The 20,778-nt window shown below is 43.5% G+C and overlaps 1 protein-coding gene across 1 annotated transcript in view; it reads left to right on the forward strand.

Moving 5' to 3' along the window:
- Positions 1-20,778, forward strand: part of LOC138605202 (protein kinase C-binding protein NELL1-like) — a 317,647-nt gene that overhangs the window by 88,648 nt on the left and 208,221 nt on the right. Inside the window, exon 5 of the mRNA XM_069677358.1 lies at positions 17,790-17,886. Within this exon, the coding sequence (XP_069533459.1) occupies positions 17,790-17,886 (97 nt within the window). The remainder of the gene's footprint in view (positions 1-17,789; positions 17,887-20,778) is intronic.

The raw sequence follows: 20,778 nt of genomic DNA on the forward strand, positions 1-20,778 counted from the left end.
TTCAAACAAATAGCGTGACAATGATTACTCCACTGCAGTATAGTCCCTGAAGGCCAATCAATGTGTGGATTATGTCTCCTAAGCCACGGAAACCCCAAAATGACAGATTGTTGTGGAGCATTGATCAGGTGAAAAGAAAGAGTCTCAGTGTGATTACCTGAAATGGTCATTTGAAGGGGAGTAGATCGATGAGTAACCCGGAAAAGGAGACGACCATCCAAGGCTGAGGCGTCGATAGGCTCCTCCAGGACCACCTGACCAAGACCCAGCTGGGAGGCAAGAGTTATGTCCAACAGGCTTTCATCCGCACCAGAGTCAATGAGGGCTGAGACAGTCTGATAATTCCCCGAACAGAAAAGCTTTACCTGAACCAAAGACCGAGAGGGCGTTTCAGAGTTCATAATCCGGCTCACCAGCGCCCTCTGGATGACTGGTGAGCCATGTCTTTTACTGGACAAGAAGAGGCGAAATGGCCGTCCTGACCACAGTACAGACACCTGTTCTCCCGTAGGCGGCGCTGTCGTTCTGCTGTAGACAGCCGTGTCCTGCCCAGCTGCATCGGCTCAGAAGCGTCACACGGAGCGTTCATGTGCTGCTCAGAAGGAAGCCCCGGAGGATGGGATGGCTGGTTGAATCGCGCAGGTGAAGCAGCAGACCGAACTCTCTCCCTCCGCCGCTCCCGCAGACGACCGTCTATGCGGATAGAGAGAGAGACAAGTGCGTCCAAATCAGCAGGAAGATCACGGGCCGCCAGCTCGTCTTTGATGTCGTCTGAGAGGCCGTTGTAGAAAGCATCGAAGAGCGAGGCAGCGTTCCAGTTACTTTCGGCTGCTACAGTACGGAACTCGATAGAGTAATCGGACACAGACCTGCCTCCCTGCGTCAGGTTAAACAAACCCCGAGCGACCTCTCTTCCTGGTGTGACATGGTCGAAAACTTTCCGCAGCTCGTCGGAGAACAGCTTGACAGATGAGCAGATGGCGGATTGCTTCTCCCACTCTGCGGTTCCCCAGTCTCTAGCTCTGCCGGTAAGCAGAGAGACAATATACGCTAACCTGGACCTTTCTGTGGAAAAGGCGGAAGGCTGGAGTTCAAAAACGAGGGAACACTGCACAAGGAACGGCCGGCAGGAACCCGGAGCTCCGGAGTAACGTTCCGGAGGAGGCAAACGAGCATCCGACACCGGAGGAGTCTGGACAGGAGGGCTGACAGACGATGCAGGGTCCAGACCACGTTCCGACAGAGAGAGCCTTTGGAGATGTTCCTGAATGCTGCTCATGCTCCTCTCATGACGAGCCGCCATCTCCTGCAGACCGTCTGAAACAGAGGTAAATTGTTCGTCGTGGCGCTGAAGAGCGCTTGCCTGTGCTCTCAACTCATTGCGGATTGAGTCAGCGTCGGCTGGGTTCATAGTGGCCAGATTGTTCTGTCACGCTCACTGGTGCTGGAGAAGGAGAACCCAAAAGCACAACAATCAGGCAGGCAGGTAGAAAGGGAAGATCCGTTTATTCAGTCCAAAAAACAGGCAGAGTCAAAACCGGGAGATCAGTCAATCAGGCAAACAAATCCGACAAGGGGCAGGCAGGTATCCGAAGTCCAATAAGGCAAAAACAGGGTCAGCACTAGAAGGCAGAATAGAAAATACTGGAAAGCTTGGCAAAAATACACACAAGACAATCTGGCAGGGATCAAGTGAAAATGACTAGAATATATACTGAGGGACTAATGACCAAATGGACTGCAGGTGAGAAAATGGGCGGGGAAAACCAGGTGAGGGAAATGAGATGATTGCATGGCAGGGAAGAAAGGCAGGATCTGAAATGACAGGAGAGTTAGTGATAAGACATGAACCAAATAAGAAAAAAACAAACTAAGAGTTAGTGTAACTATGTTACATTATGCATTTGTAGCTTTGAGAACAAAAAGGGGCATCTCAGGTATCATTGCATTTGCATGCTAGCTGCCATGAATAGCAGTTAGACCATTTAAGTGGATAATTTTCAGTTGTCAGCTCCCTCCTTCGATTCTGACTCAGACGACTCAAGCATACTCTTTATAGCTGAGTGTCACGTGCATGATAGCTGTGCAGATGAGCCGAGCAGACATCAATCAAAATGGGTCCGGCCATTCCCATAATCTTGAAAAATTGTCTCACTTACGGTTTCAAACCGGAGAGTCATAGTAAAGCCATGCATGTAGATTTGAAATGTTGCTCCAAACGAACAGTTCAGGTGTAACGTTTTAATTTCCTGTGAAGGGCAGCGCCAGAGCTGCTCAGCAGAGCAGCAAGCATTCATTACTTCATTACCTGATCACTGACGCTAAAAGGGACGCTGCTGCACAAAGAATGATAATGAGATGAAATCAGGTTAATATTATCACATGATGCGGTTTGTAACCTTGACACCTTTGCCCTTGTCCTCGGCAAGCTTTCGGGTTTCCAAATACAGTTGCTATCTCTGACCGGAAAGCTCTTTTGTTTCACCGGGTGGTTCTGTTGTCACAGATACACAAGATAAGAAGTTCAATGAAAGCACAGAGGAAATTATATGTGGCCCTTGGGTCTCTAATCAATGGGGCAACTCCAGCAGAATAACCCACATTTAGATCAATGGTCGGCCGCAGTTCCAGTGCAGCAGCTCATACAGACCTCTGCCAGTAATTACTGCTCCTGCCTTCGCCAGCTTAATGAAGGAAATTTTTAAATGTCAATGAGTGGTGGTGGAAAGTCTTTTTTCCCAATTGATTTTCTGTAATGTGTTCCTCATGTGAGACAAACCTCGACCGTCTGACTGGGTTTTTCAATCAGCGTGGCGAGCCTGCGATTCTACTGGAGCAACTGCTAACTCCCATTATTATCCATCAGGTTGCACGTATCACCTGACATTGATTGAAGGCCTGAACTGGTAAGCTATTAATCAAGAAATGAATGAAACTGGTGCTAATCACCTTGGATTTGTTTTCTTTCTACTTTTGTTACATTAATATATTTTTCTCATTTTGTGTGGTTCATTTTGGGCTCTTTGGCTTCTACTGAAAGCAAAAACTAACAAGAAAAGTGGGGAGAGAGACGGGGGGATGCAACCGTTTCAGAATACAGAATGTTAAGATTGGATGGTGAACAAAGATTTGGGATTAATTTTGATATGTGTTCAGTCCCAGAATGCATCAGGTTATTCACCCCATGAGACTACCCGAACAGTTTGTATCGACTGCTGCAGAGACAGACATTAGGGTAACGTTAGACGGTTAATATTGTAGTTTCTGATAATTAAACTTCCATTTAAAATCACAATTTAACATGACCTACAAAAAATAATTAACAGTCATTGAAAAATGAAAAATGTCATTCAACAGCTAATGGTTAATTTTCTACATTTAATTGGAAGGACCGAACTTCTCATTGCTTAAATGGCATGCAAGGCTGTTGTATGAAATCGCAGTCCGTTCTCGTTCCCAACTCGTCAAATACAGCAGCTTGTGGATCAGTGCTTCAAATGTAACATTTCATTTACCCCCGTAGTTGTTTTTCTGGACACTGTTAATCTTGTTTTCACACTCTATGGGGATGGATGGGCCAAAGAAACTCGGGTGTTTAATCCAGCAGACAGGATTTGATTCCTGTTTAAAAAGACTTCTAAAAGTAACCGGGCCTTAAAGGGGACATATTTTAGCTATGCAATCAATTTTCTATTATTCTAATGTGTTTTTGAATCACGTTGGTAAAGTTTGTTTCGTTTTAAAAATTGTATACATATTTTAATGTAATTATTTTTCGGAGCCTCTCCTTCCTCCTGATGTGAACAAGCCGTTTTGCCCTTCAGTGGTCAGGACCTTAGCCATGATTGGCTGACAGTGTTTGTAGTGACCGAGTAGCCCCGTGTCCGCACTGCTCTGTCACTCCAAAGTTGTAGAAAACATGGCCGTTCTAGGATCGGTTATTCGGCCTTACATGTACGAGCCAGAATCTCCAGTAGGTGTCGGAATGGTAAGTTGAAATCGACTTGACTACAAGCTCGTGCAAGAAGGCAGCCTGATGGTGAATGACGGTGAACGACGATTGGTCGATTTCAGCGTAAGCAAGGTTCTACGTAGACAACATCGTGCCTATCAATGGAGAATAAACCTGTTTTGTTGTGCTGAGAGGAAAAGAGAGCAGACATTATCATCTCAACCTTGAGCTAGTGTATGAAGCATCCAGTCAAAACCCGGCATGAGACAGCAGGCTTTGTCATGAGGAAGGAGAATTTAATGAACGAGTCTTTGCATGTAAATCTTACACAATAAAAATATACTAATTACGCTGAAGGTTGCATTTACCAAAGATCCCTGAGTGGATTCAAACTGGGGACATGCAGGTGATTAAGTATCCTTTTAGACTTGCAGAGCAGCAGAACACCATTATTTTCTCCAATATCTCTCTTTTATTTTGCTGCTCTGCATTAACAAGTCATTAGTGTCTTACCTGGTCATCTACTACAGCTGCCTTATCATCTTGTTGTGTGACGAATGCAGACCCGGCTCATGATTTGTGAGACAAACACTGATAGCCTTATGCTGTCATTAGCCCTGTGTGAGCTTCCATCATCCTGCTGTTCAACTCTTTGACTCTGTTTTAAGGAGCTGATCTGAGGCTGTTAGTCCCCCGCAATAGCCCTCCCGAGTCCGGAGTTCACTGCAGCCTTGTGTAAGGTGTGATGGAGTGTGTCATTACTGTAGCCTCCTTGCACCGAGCTCAGCGGGGTCCCGCGCGCCTCATGTGGGCCGGCGCCCCAGCTCGGGCCCCAGATGGCAGTGAGGCAGAGGAAGGAGGACAGGAGGGGCTTCCTGCGACAAGGAGACCCAGGGGACATACACGAGCGTTCTCACAGTCCTACCGTCACCTTTTTTTCTGTCTGTTTCTTGAATATATCTGCAGCTACAGTAGACGTGTCTTATCAGAAAAAGACAGGAGCCTCTACCAACAGATAAGGTCATCGTCGAGGTGAAGTAATTACAGATATCTGAGACAAGAGAGGAAGCAGTTGCACAGTTCCTTTGGGAATTAGGTGACAAAGCCAGATTAGACTCTATCTTTATCTACATAGTGTAGGTAAAACCCGTCCAATCCCCTGCGACAAGCTAGGGGGGGAGGAATTTGGGTCATTTTATCCATTAAATGTGATACATCTGCCTTCTTATTTCAATGTGCTCTAGTTTCAGGCAACAGTTCCCGTGCCTTTTGCAGCGCTCGGGATGCTCTAGTTTTTTTTAAATTCTTTTTCTTTCTGCTTTTTGAACACGATAAATCTTGCATTGCCAATATATTAAAAAACAACAACTCGTAATTAGAAAGAAATACCGTCTTGCACCTATTTCATCCATCAGGGATTTTTTTACACCTTCATTTCTACTGGAAGACGACTAAGTCTGGATTCAACACTGAACGGGAATATTGACTCAAATCGCAGGGCTGCCACCTCCAAGCACAATGCCGCCGTCTTTCAACCGCTGTGGGTGGCGGAGCTCCAGTTTGAGTGGAGATGGCGCAGTCCGATTCATTCGCAGCACTTAAGAAGCATGAGAGAGACTGACAGTTGCCCTTTTAGAAGCAGACGCTGCAGAGCTGCACTGACAGCTGCCTGAATGTGGGCTACAGTAGTGCTTCAGCTGGAGTCAAGGAAGAGACGAGAGTCAGGAAGCTCACCACAACTGCTTTTTTCCATATCAGCAACACAAACGTTGTAACACAACAGAGGAGCCGGGCTTCAACTATCAGCAATTTTGTTTATAATTGATTAAACTCGCAATTATTTCATTGAACAATACTTTAACGACACAATGTCACAGAATGGTGAAAAATGTTGATCATAATTTTAGTGGAAAGAGATGTTGCCGTATCCAAAACTCTGTTCTCCATTCATGCCTTGAATAATGATGGCAAGAAGAGGTAATTGCTATTGTTGCTGATGAGCTAGTGTGGATAATGATGATGATTTTACAGTGACAATTATGCTTTTTAACATTGCTGTACAGTACATTATATTTGTAGTGATGATCCACAGTAACTCAGATGTCAATCAGTAAAGATGATGATATGTCGTATGTCGTGTCCTGTTGATGGTGACGCTGCTCAGTGCAGTGTTTTCATTATTGTTTTTAAAGCTCCTGCGGGGTTACGGTTGACACGCCTGTTCCAGAGGAGTGTGTATGACAATTCTCACCTATGCATATGTACAAGTCACTCTGGACACTTGTTTACATCGACTGTTTCTATGATGTATGTTTTATGTGTCTTTTTTGTGCTTGCTGCAGTACAAATTGCCCATTTGGGACAATAAATAAATTGACTTGACTTGAACTTCCATATTCAGTGACATATCACAAACACAGATAAGCAGTCAATCATCACACTTAAGAAACTGGAACTAAGATAATCCTTTTCTGACCCCTACGGGGATATTCAGGAAACTAGGACTAGGTTCTGTGTAAGATAATTTAAGATTGAAAAATGAAATTAAGGAGCATTCAGTAATTCAAAAAGTTTCCAGAATTTTCTGCACGCTGGTGCAGTGGTTACCGCTGTCACGTCACAGCAAGAAGGTTCCAGGTTGGAATCCCGGTTCGGGACGTAGGTGGCCTTTCTGTGTGGATATTGCATGTTCTCCTCGTGCATGCGTGGGTTTCCTCCGGGTACTCCGTCTTCTTCCCAAAATCCAACTCGTTAGGCTCATTGGTCACTCTTAATTGCCCGTAGGTGTGAATGTGAGCGTGAAAGGTCATCTGTCTCTATGTGTCAGCCCTGTGATTGCCTGCCGATCAGTCAGAGCAGCAACCCTGAACAGGATAAGTGGTATACTCTAGATAATGGATGCATGGATTGACTAACAGATTAATCGACTAATCGAGCTCTACCGCAAAATCAGCTTGATTATAGTAACACAAATGGTAGAAATGTATGCACACATGTCCTGTTGCCTTCAGATGAATGCAGGGATAGGGAAGAGAAAGTTTGCACATTGCAATATTTGCTCAAAGTCTTTTCCTGTTGACAAACTCACACATTGGCAGCTGAGTGACTTTGTGCCAAACGGAAGTGCTTCTGAGATTCTCAGTGCAAGTTCTATCACCCATGATTCATCAAAAACACCAACAATTTTCTTTATGTCGCCTTATTTTGATGAACCTTCCATCTGTCTGTAGCCAGCAAGGGTAAACGGTGCAAAGGTGGACGCAGAGGTGCACTCAGACAATTCCACAGATATGGGCCAAGCAAATTTGGAGAAAGCAGAAGCATTTTTCAAACTTACAAAGTGCTCACAAAAATGAAAATAATAGAGACCCGAAACAACACAAATACATACAAAAGCAGACAAGGACAAAGTCCAAAATGTCCCTCAGTTCCACTTAATATCAAATGGTTGAAAGCACCATGCACGAATGAACTTTGTCCTTTTGTTTTTATCTTCCTGTTTGGTCTCAACCAATATTAGACCTGTATTTGACATGTGCATACGTACATGCATTTGTCTGCATTTGTGTGAGTATACAATATACTGGAAACCTATACACAGAGCCAACTGCTCTGGGGACTCCTTAAGAGTAACTGCCAACTGGTTCCACTTGTCGTTGTTGGAACATGTTACATTAAATCAGGATTAAATTGTCTATTGCTGCCCATGTTTGTACTGTCTGATTGGCATGCTTCATTTTCATAATTAAAGTGTGAATTGATTGTGCATTTAGTGTTGTGACATTAAAGTCCAAAGTCAAATCCGATTGCATTTGGAGTATCAGAAAAAAATCTTGTTAATAAAGCTGTCAGTCAATAATTGGTTTTATTCCAATATGTCATGAACCACCTTGAAAGGTTACATGCTGAAAGCAGCACATGTTTTCCACCCCACAGTCGAGCCTGATTGAGTTGGTTACCTTGCTAAGGAGCAGCCTAGAGCACTTCTTCCTAACAGCTCAGCGAGGCTGCTCCTTCCTTTTCTGTTTCACCCTGCACTATTGAAAACTGCAGGAATGAATGAATGATGAACGAGGTCTATCAAACACTGTTCACTTTTTGGACCTGAAACTTTTGAGATTCAAGGTTCCTATTGTGTGTTCCTATCTGTGTCCACTATTGGCGTTTTTATGCGCCAGCAGCGCCCACGACCTCAATTTCAGAACGCTTCTCACCGGCGCCTACTGTTGCTAGGTTACGGAAGTTGTCTGGCAGCACTTCCGCTTCCCTTGGTAGTGACCGGTAGGTATGTTTTAAATCACTCTGTATGCTTTGCTTTTATTCAAGGAAATTATATAAAGGAACATAAAAAGGATGGAAAGGAATCGTGTCCTGGCGTTAGCAGCAGCTCTGGAAATTGTACCTTCAAAAAACCAAAAGGCTTAGCTTCTCCATTGTTATTGACAATGTTGATATCTCAAGTTCCACCCCTTCTTGATTTTGATTGGTCGGTGAGTGAAAAGTGACATTGACGAGCACGGCGGTGTTCCAAAAGATGAACTACTCTCAACTGAGAGCGCAGCGACAAAAAACAGCTGAATGGCGAGGGCGTTTTGTCCGCTGAGGACGCTGAACTGAAAGAAAATAGGCGCTGTCAGGCTCTCTCTCTTACTCTGGTGGAATATGGAGAGTTTTGAATTGTACACAGAATAAGCCTTTTCTGTATTGCACTGAGATCTGATATGCTATTGTACTGCAGATGATTTAGGTCTGCAAGTTTTATTGCAACTATATGTTGGTAGACACAGGTATAATAAGAGAATATTACACATTAGCAGAGGGAAAGTGCTGATTAGTAGCTCTTCCTGTACAGCAGAGGACACATTCACATGTAAATGAGCCACAATTTATATCCAAAGCTCAGTAAATGGACTGTAACTGAGAATCAGCCCAATTATTCTAACCACATTAGAATTAGTGCGGCATCATTTGTATGCACAAAGGAAAGGTTGTCTCCTGGTAATTCTTGTACATTTTGTTCACATTATATCTTCACTTTAGTTCTGTCCTCATTTGTACCCACTTCCTCGAGTGTGTTTTGGATTGTGTACTGCACTTGTACTCCACGGTGGTATCGTGATGAATTTCTAGGCTTAGCTGGCTCAGCTGAAAGACCACATGATGAAGCCATTTACCGCGGGCACTGAGACTGAAGGAAAGTCAAGGGAAGTTTGCGTTTACAGTGCGATATCACATGGAGCGTTTAAATGGGCTTCACAGGCTCACAACTGTTTCTGACACAGCTTGAGATCTTAAAGAAGACAAAAACAAAATCCTCCTGGAACATGAGGACATAAGGAAGAAGAAAGGAGCTTTAGAAGAGTAAATTCAAGCGACGCTATCTCCTACAAATATTTTTACACTGCTAAATGTTTTTTTTCTTAATGGCTTTTTTGAAGGAAACATTTTTCTTGTGCACATTACATTCCCCGGTCCACAAAGTGCTATGATCTTGTGCAGCACAGGACTTGAATGGGGTTGGTAAGTGTGGGTGTACAATATTCAGGACCTTCATTCTGTGGGTGGTTTGATTTATGATACAAGAAAATACCTGTGGGAAAAGGCAACAGTTTGAGTTATAATGAAAAAGTAAAGACACGAAAAGCACGACTTTTTCCAATATTAAACCACGATATTGAGATTTTCTTTAACCTTTTGGTTAAAGTTGATCATGCTACAGTATTAACTACATTTTCAGTTGTGATTAAAACCTCTCCTCACTAAGCTAATTGTCATAGTACCACCCACACAATGATTTGGCAGTTACGCTATGCAGGGTGATGGACGATGATTGGTTGGTAGTTCAGATGAATGGCTGCCAGGGCTGACGGGACGGGATGACAGTGACTGGCGGTGACTCAGAGAGCGGCTAGTCAAGCTCAGAGTATGGCCCTCTTTTCTTCTAGTTGGTGGATTATTTAGTCATTTGTCTTCGTCGCACAATTACTGAAATGAAACCGTCAGAACGTCGTGAGAAGGCGGGAGCTGGCCAAGTGCCAGGAGACGAGGCTGGGAATGTGGAAGAAGCTACTGTCGTGGAACGTCGCACGTGGAGCGTTGGTCCACGGGTGGCTAGGTCAGACAGGTCCACTCCCTTGTATTTAACATGCGGCAAAACTTCTCCTTATTAATATATGTACGGTGCCGCACTCTGGACATCCCGAAACCAGCGACCGAAAACAGGATGAATTAAAGCGGAATTCGCGGAGCTGGCTGGTGACATAATAAAATGCGTAATCCAGACAGGATTTATTTCAAATCATATTTGTTGTTTCCAGGGTGGAAGGGTAAAATGTATTCCGATACAGTTACTCATTACCTGTAAAAAAAATGTCATCAGTAACCAAATCCGAGTATCACAATTTTAAAGTAACACAACTGGTTAGTTTCGGTTACTTTTGGATGACTTCAATACTAAATCTGCCATTAAAGACAAGAGAAAATAAATGTCAATACTCGTAACACTTGTAATGAGCGAATGCCTGTTTAAATTAATAGCGGTAATTACGCACATATAAATGTACTTTGTTAAGTATGCTATTCACACTCAAACTTCAAGTAAACTTATTCCAGTCTGGAGCTTTGGTTTTTACTAACACCATCCCAGCCGTGGCCATCACCAGAGTCACAAACTGTTGTTCAGTAGTACAAGAAGACGACATTTTGAACTGGAATTCTGTGCAGCTAGCGGTTGGTCTTACTGTAACTGTGAATGTTCTTTAAATTAGATGTCGAGACCTTGGATAATGACAGCATTTTCACAGCTGGAAGGCAGAACACTGCGCTGCGATGTTGCTCCCATTTCCAGCCAGTGAAAATATATTTTTTTCACCACAGGCCAGGGCAAACATAAACTGTTGATGGCAACTTTGAGGAGCGGTTGTTGAGAGACTTGTGTGTTGTGAGGTGTCGTAACATGCGCCCGCAGGTGCATGGTATTATCAGAGACAGTCAGACGGAAGGTTTAGAAATTAAATGTTATAGAGCACGTTTGGTATTATATTGTCTTCATTTTAAAATGTACTTTAAAATTGTAATCCTGCTAGTAATGCCAATTTTTAATAAATGTATCTGTAACCTAATGACCTCTTTTTTTTTCTTACAGTTGCCTTTTTGTATCCTAATTACGCAGTTACTTGTAGTCCGTTACCCCCCGAGCCTGGTTGTTTCATAGCAGTGGTATATAAGCAGAGACCAGGTTGGTGGCAGATTGATGGGTATAATAGAGGCCGAAGGTGGCAAAGTGGTAAATCAGTCAGATAGTAGTCTAGCAATTTGTAATAATTTATAGAGCACATAAAAAGCAGATAATTCACAGGGAAATTGAAAAGTGCTAAAAATGTAAATGTATCACACGGGTAAGGATACATGAACAGACAAAATAAAAGTAACAACACTGGCGGGATGACTGTTTAGACTTCAGATAGTTTCTATAGCAGTCTGGCAAATACAGGCGTTAGAGGACAGAGAAAAGGGTCCTTTAAAGATGTCTAATAAGAAAGAAGTTCAACAGGTTGGTGTGGTCAGGAGTTAGGGGTCAGTTGCAGTTGAAGTCTGGAGGATGTGTCCTTGTTTTGTCTGAATGGGAGACCACATATTTTAGCGATTTTAGCGATACATCGATTTTAGCACAGGGCCTGTTGAATCTTTATTCAGATCCTTCACCGTCTCTCTCTTTGTACAAAGAAGTGAAGTACAATGGAACAAAGCATCACATAGACCCTCTGTCCTCCTATAGACATGTTTAATATTTGAAAGGTACAGCCCCTCGGGTTGGTGCATGCGAGCTGCTGACAGGCCTGCCATGTGAAATATCTGTGTGTTAATTAAGAACCAAGTTGTAGCCACCTTTTACCTCGATTTGTTGGCAGCCTTAATTTTTCCTTCTGTTTCGGTACAGGCTCGTCATGTCTCCACTCTCATGCAAACCAGAGTTTCACTATGAAGTTCACAGTATTCTTAAAGGCCAAATATTATAACATAACACATTTTAGAGTGTGTTTCACCGGCGCTTACTGTTGCTAGGTTACGAAAGTTGTCTGGCGGCACTACGCTTCCCTTAGTAGTGACCGTTACATCTGTTTTAAATCGCTCTGTATGCTTAATATTTGCTTTTATTCACGGAAATTTAACAAAGAAAACGTAAAAACGATGTAAAGGAATCAGGTTGTGGCGTTAGCAGCAGCTCTACACCTGGAAATTGTACGCACGAAATAAAGGAAAGGACTAGCTTCTCCTCTGCCATTATTGCTGACAAAGTTAATATAGATAGACATGAAGTACCGCCCCTTCTTGATTTTGATTGGTCAGTGAGGGAAAAGAGACATTGACGAGGGTAGTGGTGTTCCAAAAGTTGGGCTATTTTCAACAGAGAGCGACAAAAAAACAGCTGATGCCGAGCTGAAAACGCTGAACTACACTGGGTGAAAATAGGTTCTGCCCGTGCAGACACAGGCCCTAAGTATACAATGGTATATTATTAGCAACATGATAACAAACTAATGTGAACTAGGATTCCTTTTGGCTCGATTTTCTCCCACAACAATGTGAAGCAGTTCTTGCATGTTCTTGCATGTCTTCTAAAGTCTACTGAGTTTTAGTGAGATTACGCTACCTTGAAATTGTGTCAAGTAGCCAATCTGACCGCAAACCCCATCCCCATTTACACACACTCTTTTTACTTCCTGTTCAAACTACCACAGTAACTAATAATCTGCCACCCGCCTTCAGGAATGTGACATATCCCAGCTGGCGCTTTTGGCGGGGGATAAACTGTGAGCTCTGAGAATTGCGTCCCACGTTGAGGAGACTGATTCAATGGGGACTCCAACTCTCCATTTCCTACTTCTGTCTCTCTGGCAGAGGAAGGACACAAACATGACAGAAAGAGTCTCAAGCTCAATGAGTGGAAAATTGGAAGTGGTCTGGAGTTTAGTGTGGCCGACAGATATTGGCAGAGCAAATAATGAAGGCTGTGATTGAGATTGTTCTTTTGAAGGGGAGCCATGACGGCTGCCAAAGATCCAAATATTGGGCCTCACTTTTCAAGATGAAAGCTGCTAGTTTTAGAATTTCCTGACTTGTAATCCTTAAGATAGACGGACACGGCTTTTCATAGCGTTTGTTGCTTTTTTATGTTTAATAAGGCTTTTAAATGTATTTGCTTATCAGAGGCTTAAGCAGAAATATGGGGAACAGCCAGCCAGTGTAGCTCACATCCTGACTGCCCCAGATTAAATGTAGTTTATTCAATTCAGCCGGTAAATCGGTGGAAACGAGGTAGCCTGGCAGCTTATTGAAGTGGACTGTCAACAAAATATGTGTTATGGAGTAAGATGTGGATTTATGCAGTCTCCGGCACACTGTGCTTCCACAGCTCCAGCCGGCCATAATGCAGCACTTTCCACATCTCAGGGTTTTCTCTTTGCTTCAGCCTCACCATTCGGATGAATGATGGCCGAGTCACTTCACACCTGCCTGGCTCTTTCTTCTGCATCGAGATGTGGGTCTCTCTCTCCCTCACTCACATCCACATCCGCACAGACAGCGATAAAGGTTAAGAGGAGCTGTGTGGAAGTGGAGCAGTGCCCTATTTTACTGGTTATGGATGAAGTGATAGGTTTGGTTCATCTGGCTCCGCGGTATCATGAATTCCCTGCAAGCCACTTCACGTCCAAGTAGCTTTTATTGATTAGCATTCCCTCTGTGCAGTAGATAGTAAGTGACTTGGCAAAAGCAGAGTACCATTGCTAATCCCACATTAAAGTTATCATCGTTAAGACCCTCGTTTTTTCTGGTCATGCCTGCTATATTTGAGGGGGCAGCATGCACTCTCTCAGCAGTTGTGTTGTAATGAATACAACAGAAGAGCAACTGATGTATCTTTTTACACAGTTACCAAACAAATAATGTTTTAATCATAGGGGTGTCATGATTTTGATTCTAAATAGAAAGTTATTCAAAATAAGCTTTCAATTTCGATCATTAAAGTGATAATCTCGAATATTTTCATTTAAATAAATGTCTGTTAAGTCTCTATCTATCGCCGAATGAGGTAACACAACGGTGATTGAGCCTATGGCCCACTGATGAAAGCCTTTGCATTTGCAGTATTACAGACTGGGTGTCTGGTGCAACTTTCGCTGAAAAAAATCACAAGCGGCGCCCAGTTAGTGACGCGTTTTCCATCAGCCAGCAGTGGTTGGTCTGCCAGAGAGGGTAGGCGGAGCTAAGTTGCTGCTTTTCCGGTCTCTGCAAGTGTTGCGAGTAAACAGTAATCTACTATGGCTGAACAAACAAAGAAAAGATGGATGACTACAGATACAACTTCAACAATAAGTGAAAATCCAAAGAAAAAGAAGCAAACTCGACGCTCAGATGAAGCAAACAGTCTGAAAAGGAAAGCGACCGTCAGCGAGGAAAATCAAGAGTTACAGCCGGAGCCAACCGTGGACACCACGCATGCGACACTGTCTGGATATCTGGGAAGAGTGCTCCCGCAATAATCGTTTGTCACCATATGTGCCGCCAAAGAGAACGAAACGGAGATCTTCGAGATTATATCTTAGGTATGCTCCTGCTTCCCTGAAGTCACAGATGTGGCAACAATCTGGAAACCCAAACCCACAGTAGCTTTCTGACAATGTAATTTAGAGTCTAAAGTATAAAAAATGACATTACATTTTCATTAAAGTTGTCTGAAAACCCTTCTGATATTGGGTTTGAATTGGGATGGGATATTTACTGCCAAAATGATCCAAGAAATTCTGCAAACTAATCATAAGAGTAGTCACTCAGCAACCATCCGGCTGTTTACACCCAACGCTAGCGCAACACATTATTGATGAGCGCAATGCTCTGTTTTTAGGCTGAGGGAGTGAAGTGTTGGCCACCAGCGTTGGTAGGTGTTGAGCTTCACTGAAGCGACTGTAGTTAGCACTAGCTTATACTACAGAACGTAAAAATCATTTAGCATGGCATTCATAGCTTTGAGAACAGTTAGGGGTTTAACATGTGTTCTAACTGCTTACTAAGATATTGTAAGCAAAGTATTAACCATTCAGTGACCAATTGAAATGAATGTTTTCAGGTCCCTCCTGCTGCCTCCTCTGATTCTGACTCAGATGACTTATAAAGCTGTTGTTGCAGTACTTCCTGCAGTATTTATAACTGACCCTCTGCTACAGAATGACTGAATGATGAATGATCCCTGTCAGCACTAACCTCAGTGACAAATATATTGCATTTCCAGGGACTGCTCCGTGACGTAACGTTTTTGCTGGTTGAATGCTTGTAATGTGAACTTGCAGCTGTAGGAAGTGGAAAGCCAAAAGCACCTGCATGGTAGATATTTGCACCACTGTGGGGAAGGTGAATGTTCTCAACACATTCATTGCATTCAATCATATTTTCTTAAATTGTCTCGGTTGTAAATTGTAGCTATTACTCATTGAATCCTGCACCACGGTGATAGAAGAGTGCCGTTTATCATACTGTAAAGAACATTGACTTATGTATGTCCTCCATAATTAGCTGTTGATGGCTGCAGTCTGTGGTGTCAGAGCGTGCAAATATGCCTGAGGGTGCATCCCTTTTCTAATTGGCATGGTTGCTATCCAATGTTCCCAGCGTGAAACTCCCCCTTTTCCCCACTGCTGAGCTGCTGGCAAAGGGGGAGATAAGGGGAGAATAGACACAAAGGTTGGTTGGGGGAGACAAAGTACAGTATAATTGCATGACCTCTACATCCTCCACTGCAGTGACAGCTCGCCCAGCAGGTGGGATGTCTGACTGTAGCCTAAACAGCATTGAAGCACTTCTATATGAGCATCCTTACAGTTGACGATTCAAATCATTCGGTAAAAAGAGCCCATTTTGAGTAGCGTTTTATCAGTTGTATCCATGCACGTAGCTGTGTCATTGTACACAGAGTAATGCAGGAGCAACAGCAGGGCAAGCAAACTTTACAAAGAATCTCAAAATGACCTTGTATTCATCGTTCCTGAGGTGTTTACCAAGAGCTGAATTATCCAGAGTATCTCATCCTCTGCAAAACAAATGGACCCGGTGATCAAAGCCAGTGAAAACACTTATAAATAAAACAGTTTCAGGTTTTCCCCGGTGCTCTTTGGCTGAGGCAGGACGTCAGGATGAGTTTTAAACGGAGCTATCGCCAGTTTGTTTGACGGTACTGAGCTTGTTGTGGGTTAGGATTCCTTCAGTGTTGGAAATGTGATAAGTTCTAACACACTGCAAATGCCAGATACAATTCAACTGACACAGTTTATAAAGACAGCCCAATAAAAATGTGCAGGTTACAACAAATATGTCAAGAAAGAGAATCCACTGGGCTTACTTCAGGCTCACCCACACTCAACCAAGGCTGTAGTTTAAACTGCCTTTATTGGATCAGGGCATATCGCGCACAGCGACAAACATGGCTGTCAAAATAGCTGGAAACAGACAAGTTTCATTTTAGAAGTTAGAGTGGAAACCTGCAGAGCTAAATGGAAACAAGTCCGGGACCATTAGGTCCGTGCACGGAGGAAAATGTTGGAGAAACGGAGTGGGAGCGGTGTGGAGCTGTGTGTTATGTCCACCGAACACACTAACACTGTCGCTTTTTCTGCCGTCATCTCAGAATTAACATCATAGAAACCTCCTCGACTGTCGCCGTGTCTGTTGTTAACAAACATACGGTAGTTGCATACAGCCTGAGCTTTCTGGTGTGCCCTCTTGCAGTATCCTCCAGTAACATGTGTAGTACACAGACAAGTATGTGAACAATTAAGCTCTTGAGGCAGCCGGTACGGGACCACGAGGCCAAGCTGCAAGTCTATCTCCGGCCTTAAAATTACATACATCCAACTCCAAGGTAAGTTATGTAGCGGCAAATCAAAACCAAAAGATGTGAAACTGTGTGAAAGCCGCAGAGCTGCAGGGATTAGCAGCACAAGCTAACTTTTATATGATGTAATTTCACTCAGTGTTGAAGAGAGTGTAAGCTAAAGCATGTGGTATGTACTGGGATGTGGGTCACAAATAGTTCCTCTCTTCTACTCTGTTTTGGAGACTGGGAAACAGCCTGCACCACTAATAAGAAGAAATTGGACTTCCTCCTCACTTTGATGACTCCTTAACATTCCTTTTTTAAAGTACATTAAAGCCCATTATGTTGTCTAAGTCATTCTTGCAATTCCTCTGTCAGAGATCAAAGCACACAATGCCCTTCCAACAGAGCTGAAACAGAGAACAAGACAGGAATCAACTTCCTACTCTGAGTGTGTCTCTCTGCATGGGCTCATGGTGTGAGAAGGAGAAGGAGGAGGAGGGAGAAAAAACTGACATATTGTTCCCTGACATCCTCACAGAGGCCCATCGGAGCTCGCCGGCATCGTTATGCCCACCTCAGTGCAGGAAAAATGGTGCTGAACGACGCTCAGGATGTTTGCCTTGATAATGCCAAAGCCTGTTTGTGTCAGCGTCAGGCGTCGGGCAGTTAATCCAGCCTACATCCCACGTCCAGATATCAATACCGTGTTAGAGAGCCGTGGAGGCGAGACAGGCTGTCATGCTTGAGGAGAGCAGCCCGTGCTCCTCGCTCTCTCATGAAGGGCGAGTGAGGGGGAGAGGGGAGGGCGGGAGGCAGGGAGGGGACGTGCACACGGTCTGTTGGATTTGCTCTGTTATTCAGCTGGATTGGATCAGTGTTTCTTCCAGAGCAGGACAAAAGGAGAAACCTGTTTGTGTGTGCGTCTTTATCATAACCAAACATTCTCTTCTGGTTTGTTGTTGGCAGGATTTACGAGAGAGTGATAGACCCTCCTCAGATGGAGCTCACCCCAGGCAGCGGAGTGTGGCTGGGCCAGCACAGCCACAAGCATGGGCTGTTCAAGGTAAGACTCCACAGACACTCCACAGACACAGACACGCACACACACACACACTTCTTGATCATAAACCTTTCTTGGATTTTTCTGCAATAAAGCCACTAAATCTCTTTGGATTTTGAGGGAAAATAAGATGTTTGTTTTTTTTACACAACGCATTTCTTCACACCATATTATATATTTTTTCATCTCTATGTATCATACTGTTGTAACTTTCCACCTTATTTGAACAAAATATTGCTGCAGAAAACCCACTGGTCAAAAAACCTGCTAACACTCGGCTTTTTGCTTAGTGGGAATGGTTACTGAAAAACCTGGGTCAACGCACTAATTTTGATGGGAAAGGGGTTTTAAACTGAGGTTGTTGACTATTTCTAACATCAGTGTTGCTTAAATCAGTACATTTGTGTTAGAGCAATCTCAGAACAAATCAATAGTCTGACGACGATATAGCCTTTGGGACCAATGGTGAACATGTTGGGCATGTGTTTATCGAAAAGGGCTTCCACACAAGACTTCCTTCTCCGTGCGCTGCATTGTTTACAGTCCAGTTAGCAACTTGAGAAGCCACCATGTGTTCAGATCAAAAGTGAGGCGAATTTCGCCCCCACAGTCTGTAAAATAAACGCTGTCACTTCTTGGTTCCTACCATCCCCCAGAGGAGCACCCGTTCATCTGTTTGTGCTGAGGCTCAGTTTCATTGTAAACAGTAAGTCACACAGAGGCTGCACTCACTTCAGCGGGATGAAGCCCAAAAAGAAACAGATTTTCTTGTGATTGACTTTAATTAACGGCTCTTACCTTTGACCTATCATGATGCAGATTTGGAACAAGTCAACATGAAGCTTTGTCAGGTCTGTCCTCAAGAGGAGAAGAAAACGACTTTAAAATGAGAAGTCTGTTGAACGGAGGACGGATCCATCATTTGTGATGCATTCGAGTCGGGAAATCTTAAAACGCTGAATGACTTTCGTGACAGTTTCATGAGACATTTGTCTCAATTTGAAATTTTAGATCTAGAACAGATTGTTAGCTGAACTTGCTGCAGATGTCTGTTTATTGAGATTAATAAGAAGCTAAATCATCGTCAGATGACTCCTGATGGGAGCCGGGATGTCATCACAGTGCATTACATTCCGCCTGCTTTTGCTCTCCTCACGGACTGTTTTTCCTGCATACGTCGCAGCCTGCTGATACGTGATTGGTCAATACTACTCAGACTTTAAAGTTCTACAAACGGAAACCAGAACTCTTCCTGTACTAAAAATCCACGTTCTACATTTTTATGTAGAATCTGTAAACAGAGATTAGTGTTACAGTGATATGAAAGAACACAGATTTACCCTGTTGTGATCGTCTATGGCAACTACTCTATTTTACTGATAACTGCACTTTTTCTATCATGAGTTTTTGGACACTTATATTCAGGTTGTATTTGTGATTATGTTTGTATTACCCTTTTTTGTGTGGTTTTAATACCGGCCTTTTACAGGTTTCTACCACGCCCACACATTTGCCTGTTTTTCATACTTCTTCTTCTCCACACCTGAATGAGCTCACATTGAAGATCCACAGTTCTCAGCAAAGAAAGTTTTGCATGCCGTACGGATTGTAAAGCCCCCTGAGGCAAATTGTGATTTTGGGCAAAACAAATAAAATTCAACTTAACTTGACTTGACTTGAACTGGTATAATTGGCCACATTCGCAGTAGAATGTGTGTGGGAAGAGAGCCAAGTGGGAGACACAAGAAAGACGTACTGCAGGCTTACAGAGGAGCAGCAAAGAAGCTCAGCGTACGCTTTGAAATGCTTATTCCCCAGCCCATTAAAACATTGTCGATTTTTAATCACTGCTCATTTTCTCAGGCTCCTGCATGCATTCACAGCAGGGAGGGAACACGCTGAAGAGTCACCTAGACAGGCACATGCTCTTGATATTCCCACCTCTCCTGCCCACCTACCATGCAATCAATGGGTGCTTTTATTTTTTCTGTGTCATGTATTGATTAGCCACCAGACCCTCCTGTGGTGTCTATTATTTCCTCTCCTTGTGCTTTGACACTATTGCTGCTGCAAACCCGCCCTCCTAACTCCTTCCTCCTTCATCCCCTCTTGCACCGAGGCTTCAAGGAGCTCCTACTTCTGGAGCTCTGGTCTTAAAAGACACAGCTCTATCATCCAGTTCCCCTACACGCAGTTGACTCAGTGCTCAGAGTCTGTCTTCACTTCATGTGCAGGGAGCACTTAAAAGTATTTGTCAGCAGCAGAGACAGATGGTGTGGAAGAGCACAGGCCTGTGTGAAGTGACAGAGGGGATGTGGAGATTCTCCCTGTAGGTTTGCACAGGCATGAGTTGGCATGTTGTCTGACAGGTGCACATGTGACACCTTGAATGAAGGACCTGTTGTGTCAGAAGGGCCATTTGGAGCTAGAGTATCTGCATTATCTGCTTCTGTGCATATTTATAAAACACAACAGTATCAGATTTTATACAAATTAAGGAGCTGTAACCGTTTCCTCGCAGCCAAGCAGAGGCCTTGATGCAGACACAGACGCTAACTTGCATGCACACACACAAACAAACGGAGACAAGAAGATTTTTTACAAACTTTTAAACACTTTGAAAAGACTAAAGTCTGACTACGTCTAACTTCTTAAGATAGTTGAGCTAAGGATCATAAGATTAGAAACATTTGATTTTCCCCTTCTGCTCCTTGTGGAAATATACAAGAAAAAAGAACAATGGAGCAGGAACAAAAGCAGCCACAGCTGCCCTTCTGTGTGCAATAGTTCAGGCCTTACCGTTAGCTGGCTCAACATTTTGAGCTAGCAGACTGCTGACTAGGCAATCTTTCTCCCTGTTACTTTAAATTTACACCTGTCAACTGGAGCTAACCG

The sequence above is a fragment of the Semicossyphus pulcher genome, unplaced genomic scaffold (genome assembly GCF_022749685.1).
Source record: "Semicossyphus pulcher isolate SPU_LCO1_2020_fin unplaced genomic scaffold, fSemPul1.0.p SCAF_1, whole genome shotgun sequence".
Classification (NCBI taxonomy): domain Eukaryota; kingdom Metazoa; phylum Chordata; class Actinopteri; order Labriformes; family Labridae; genus Semicossyphus; species Semicossyphus pulcher.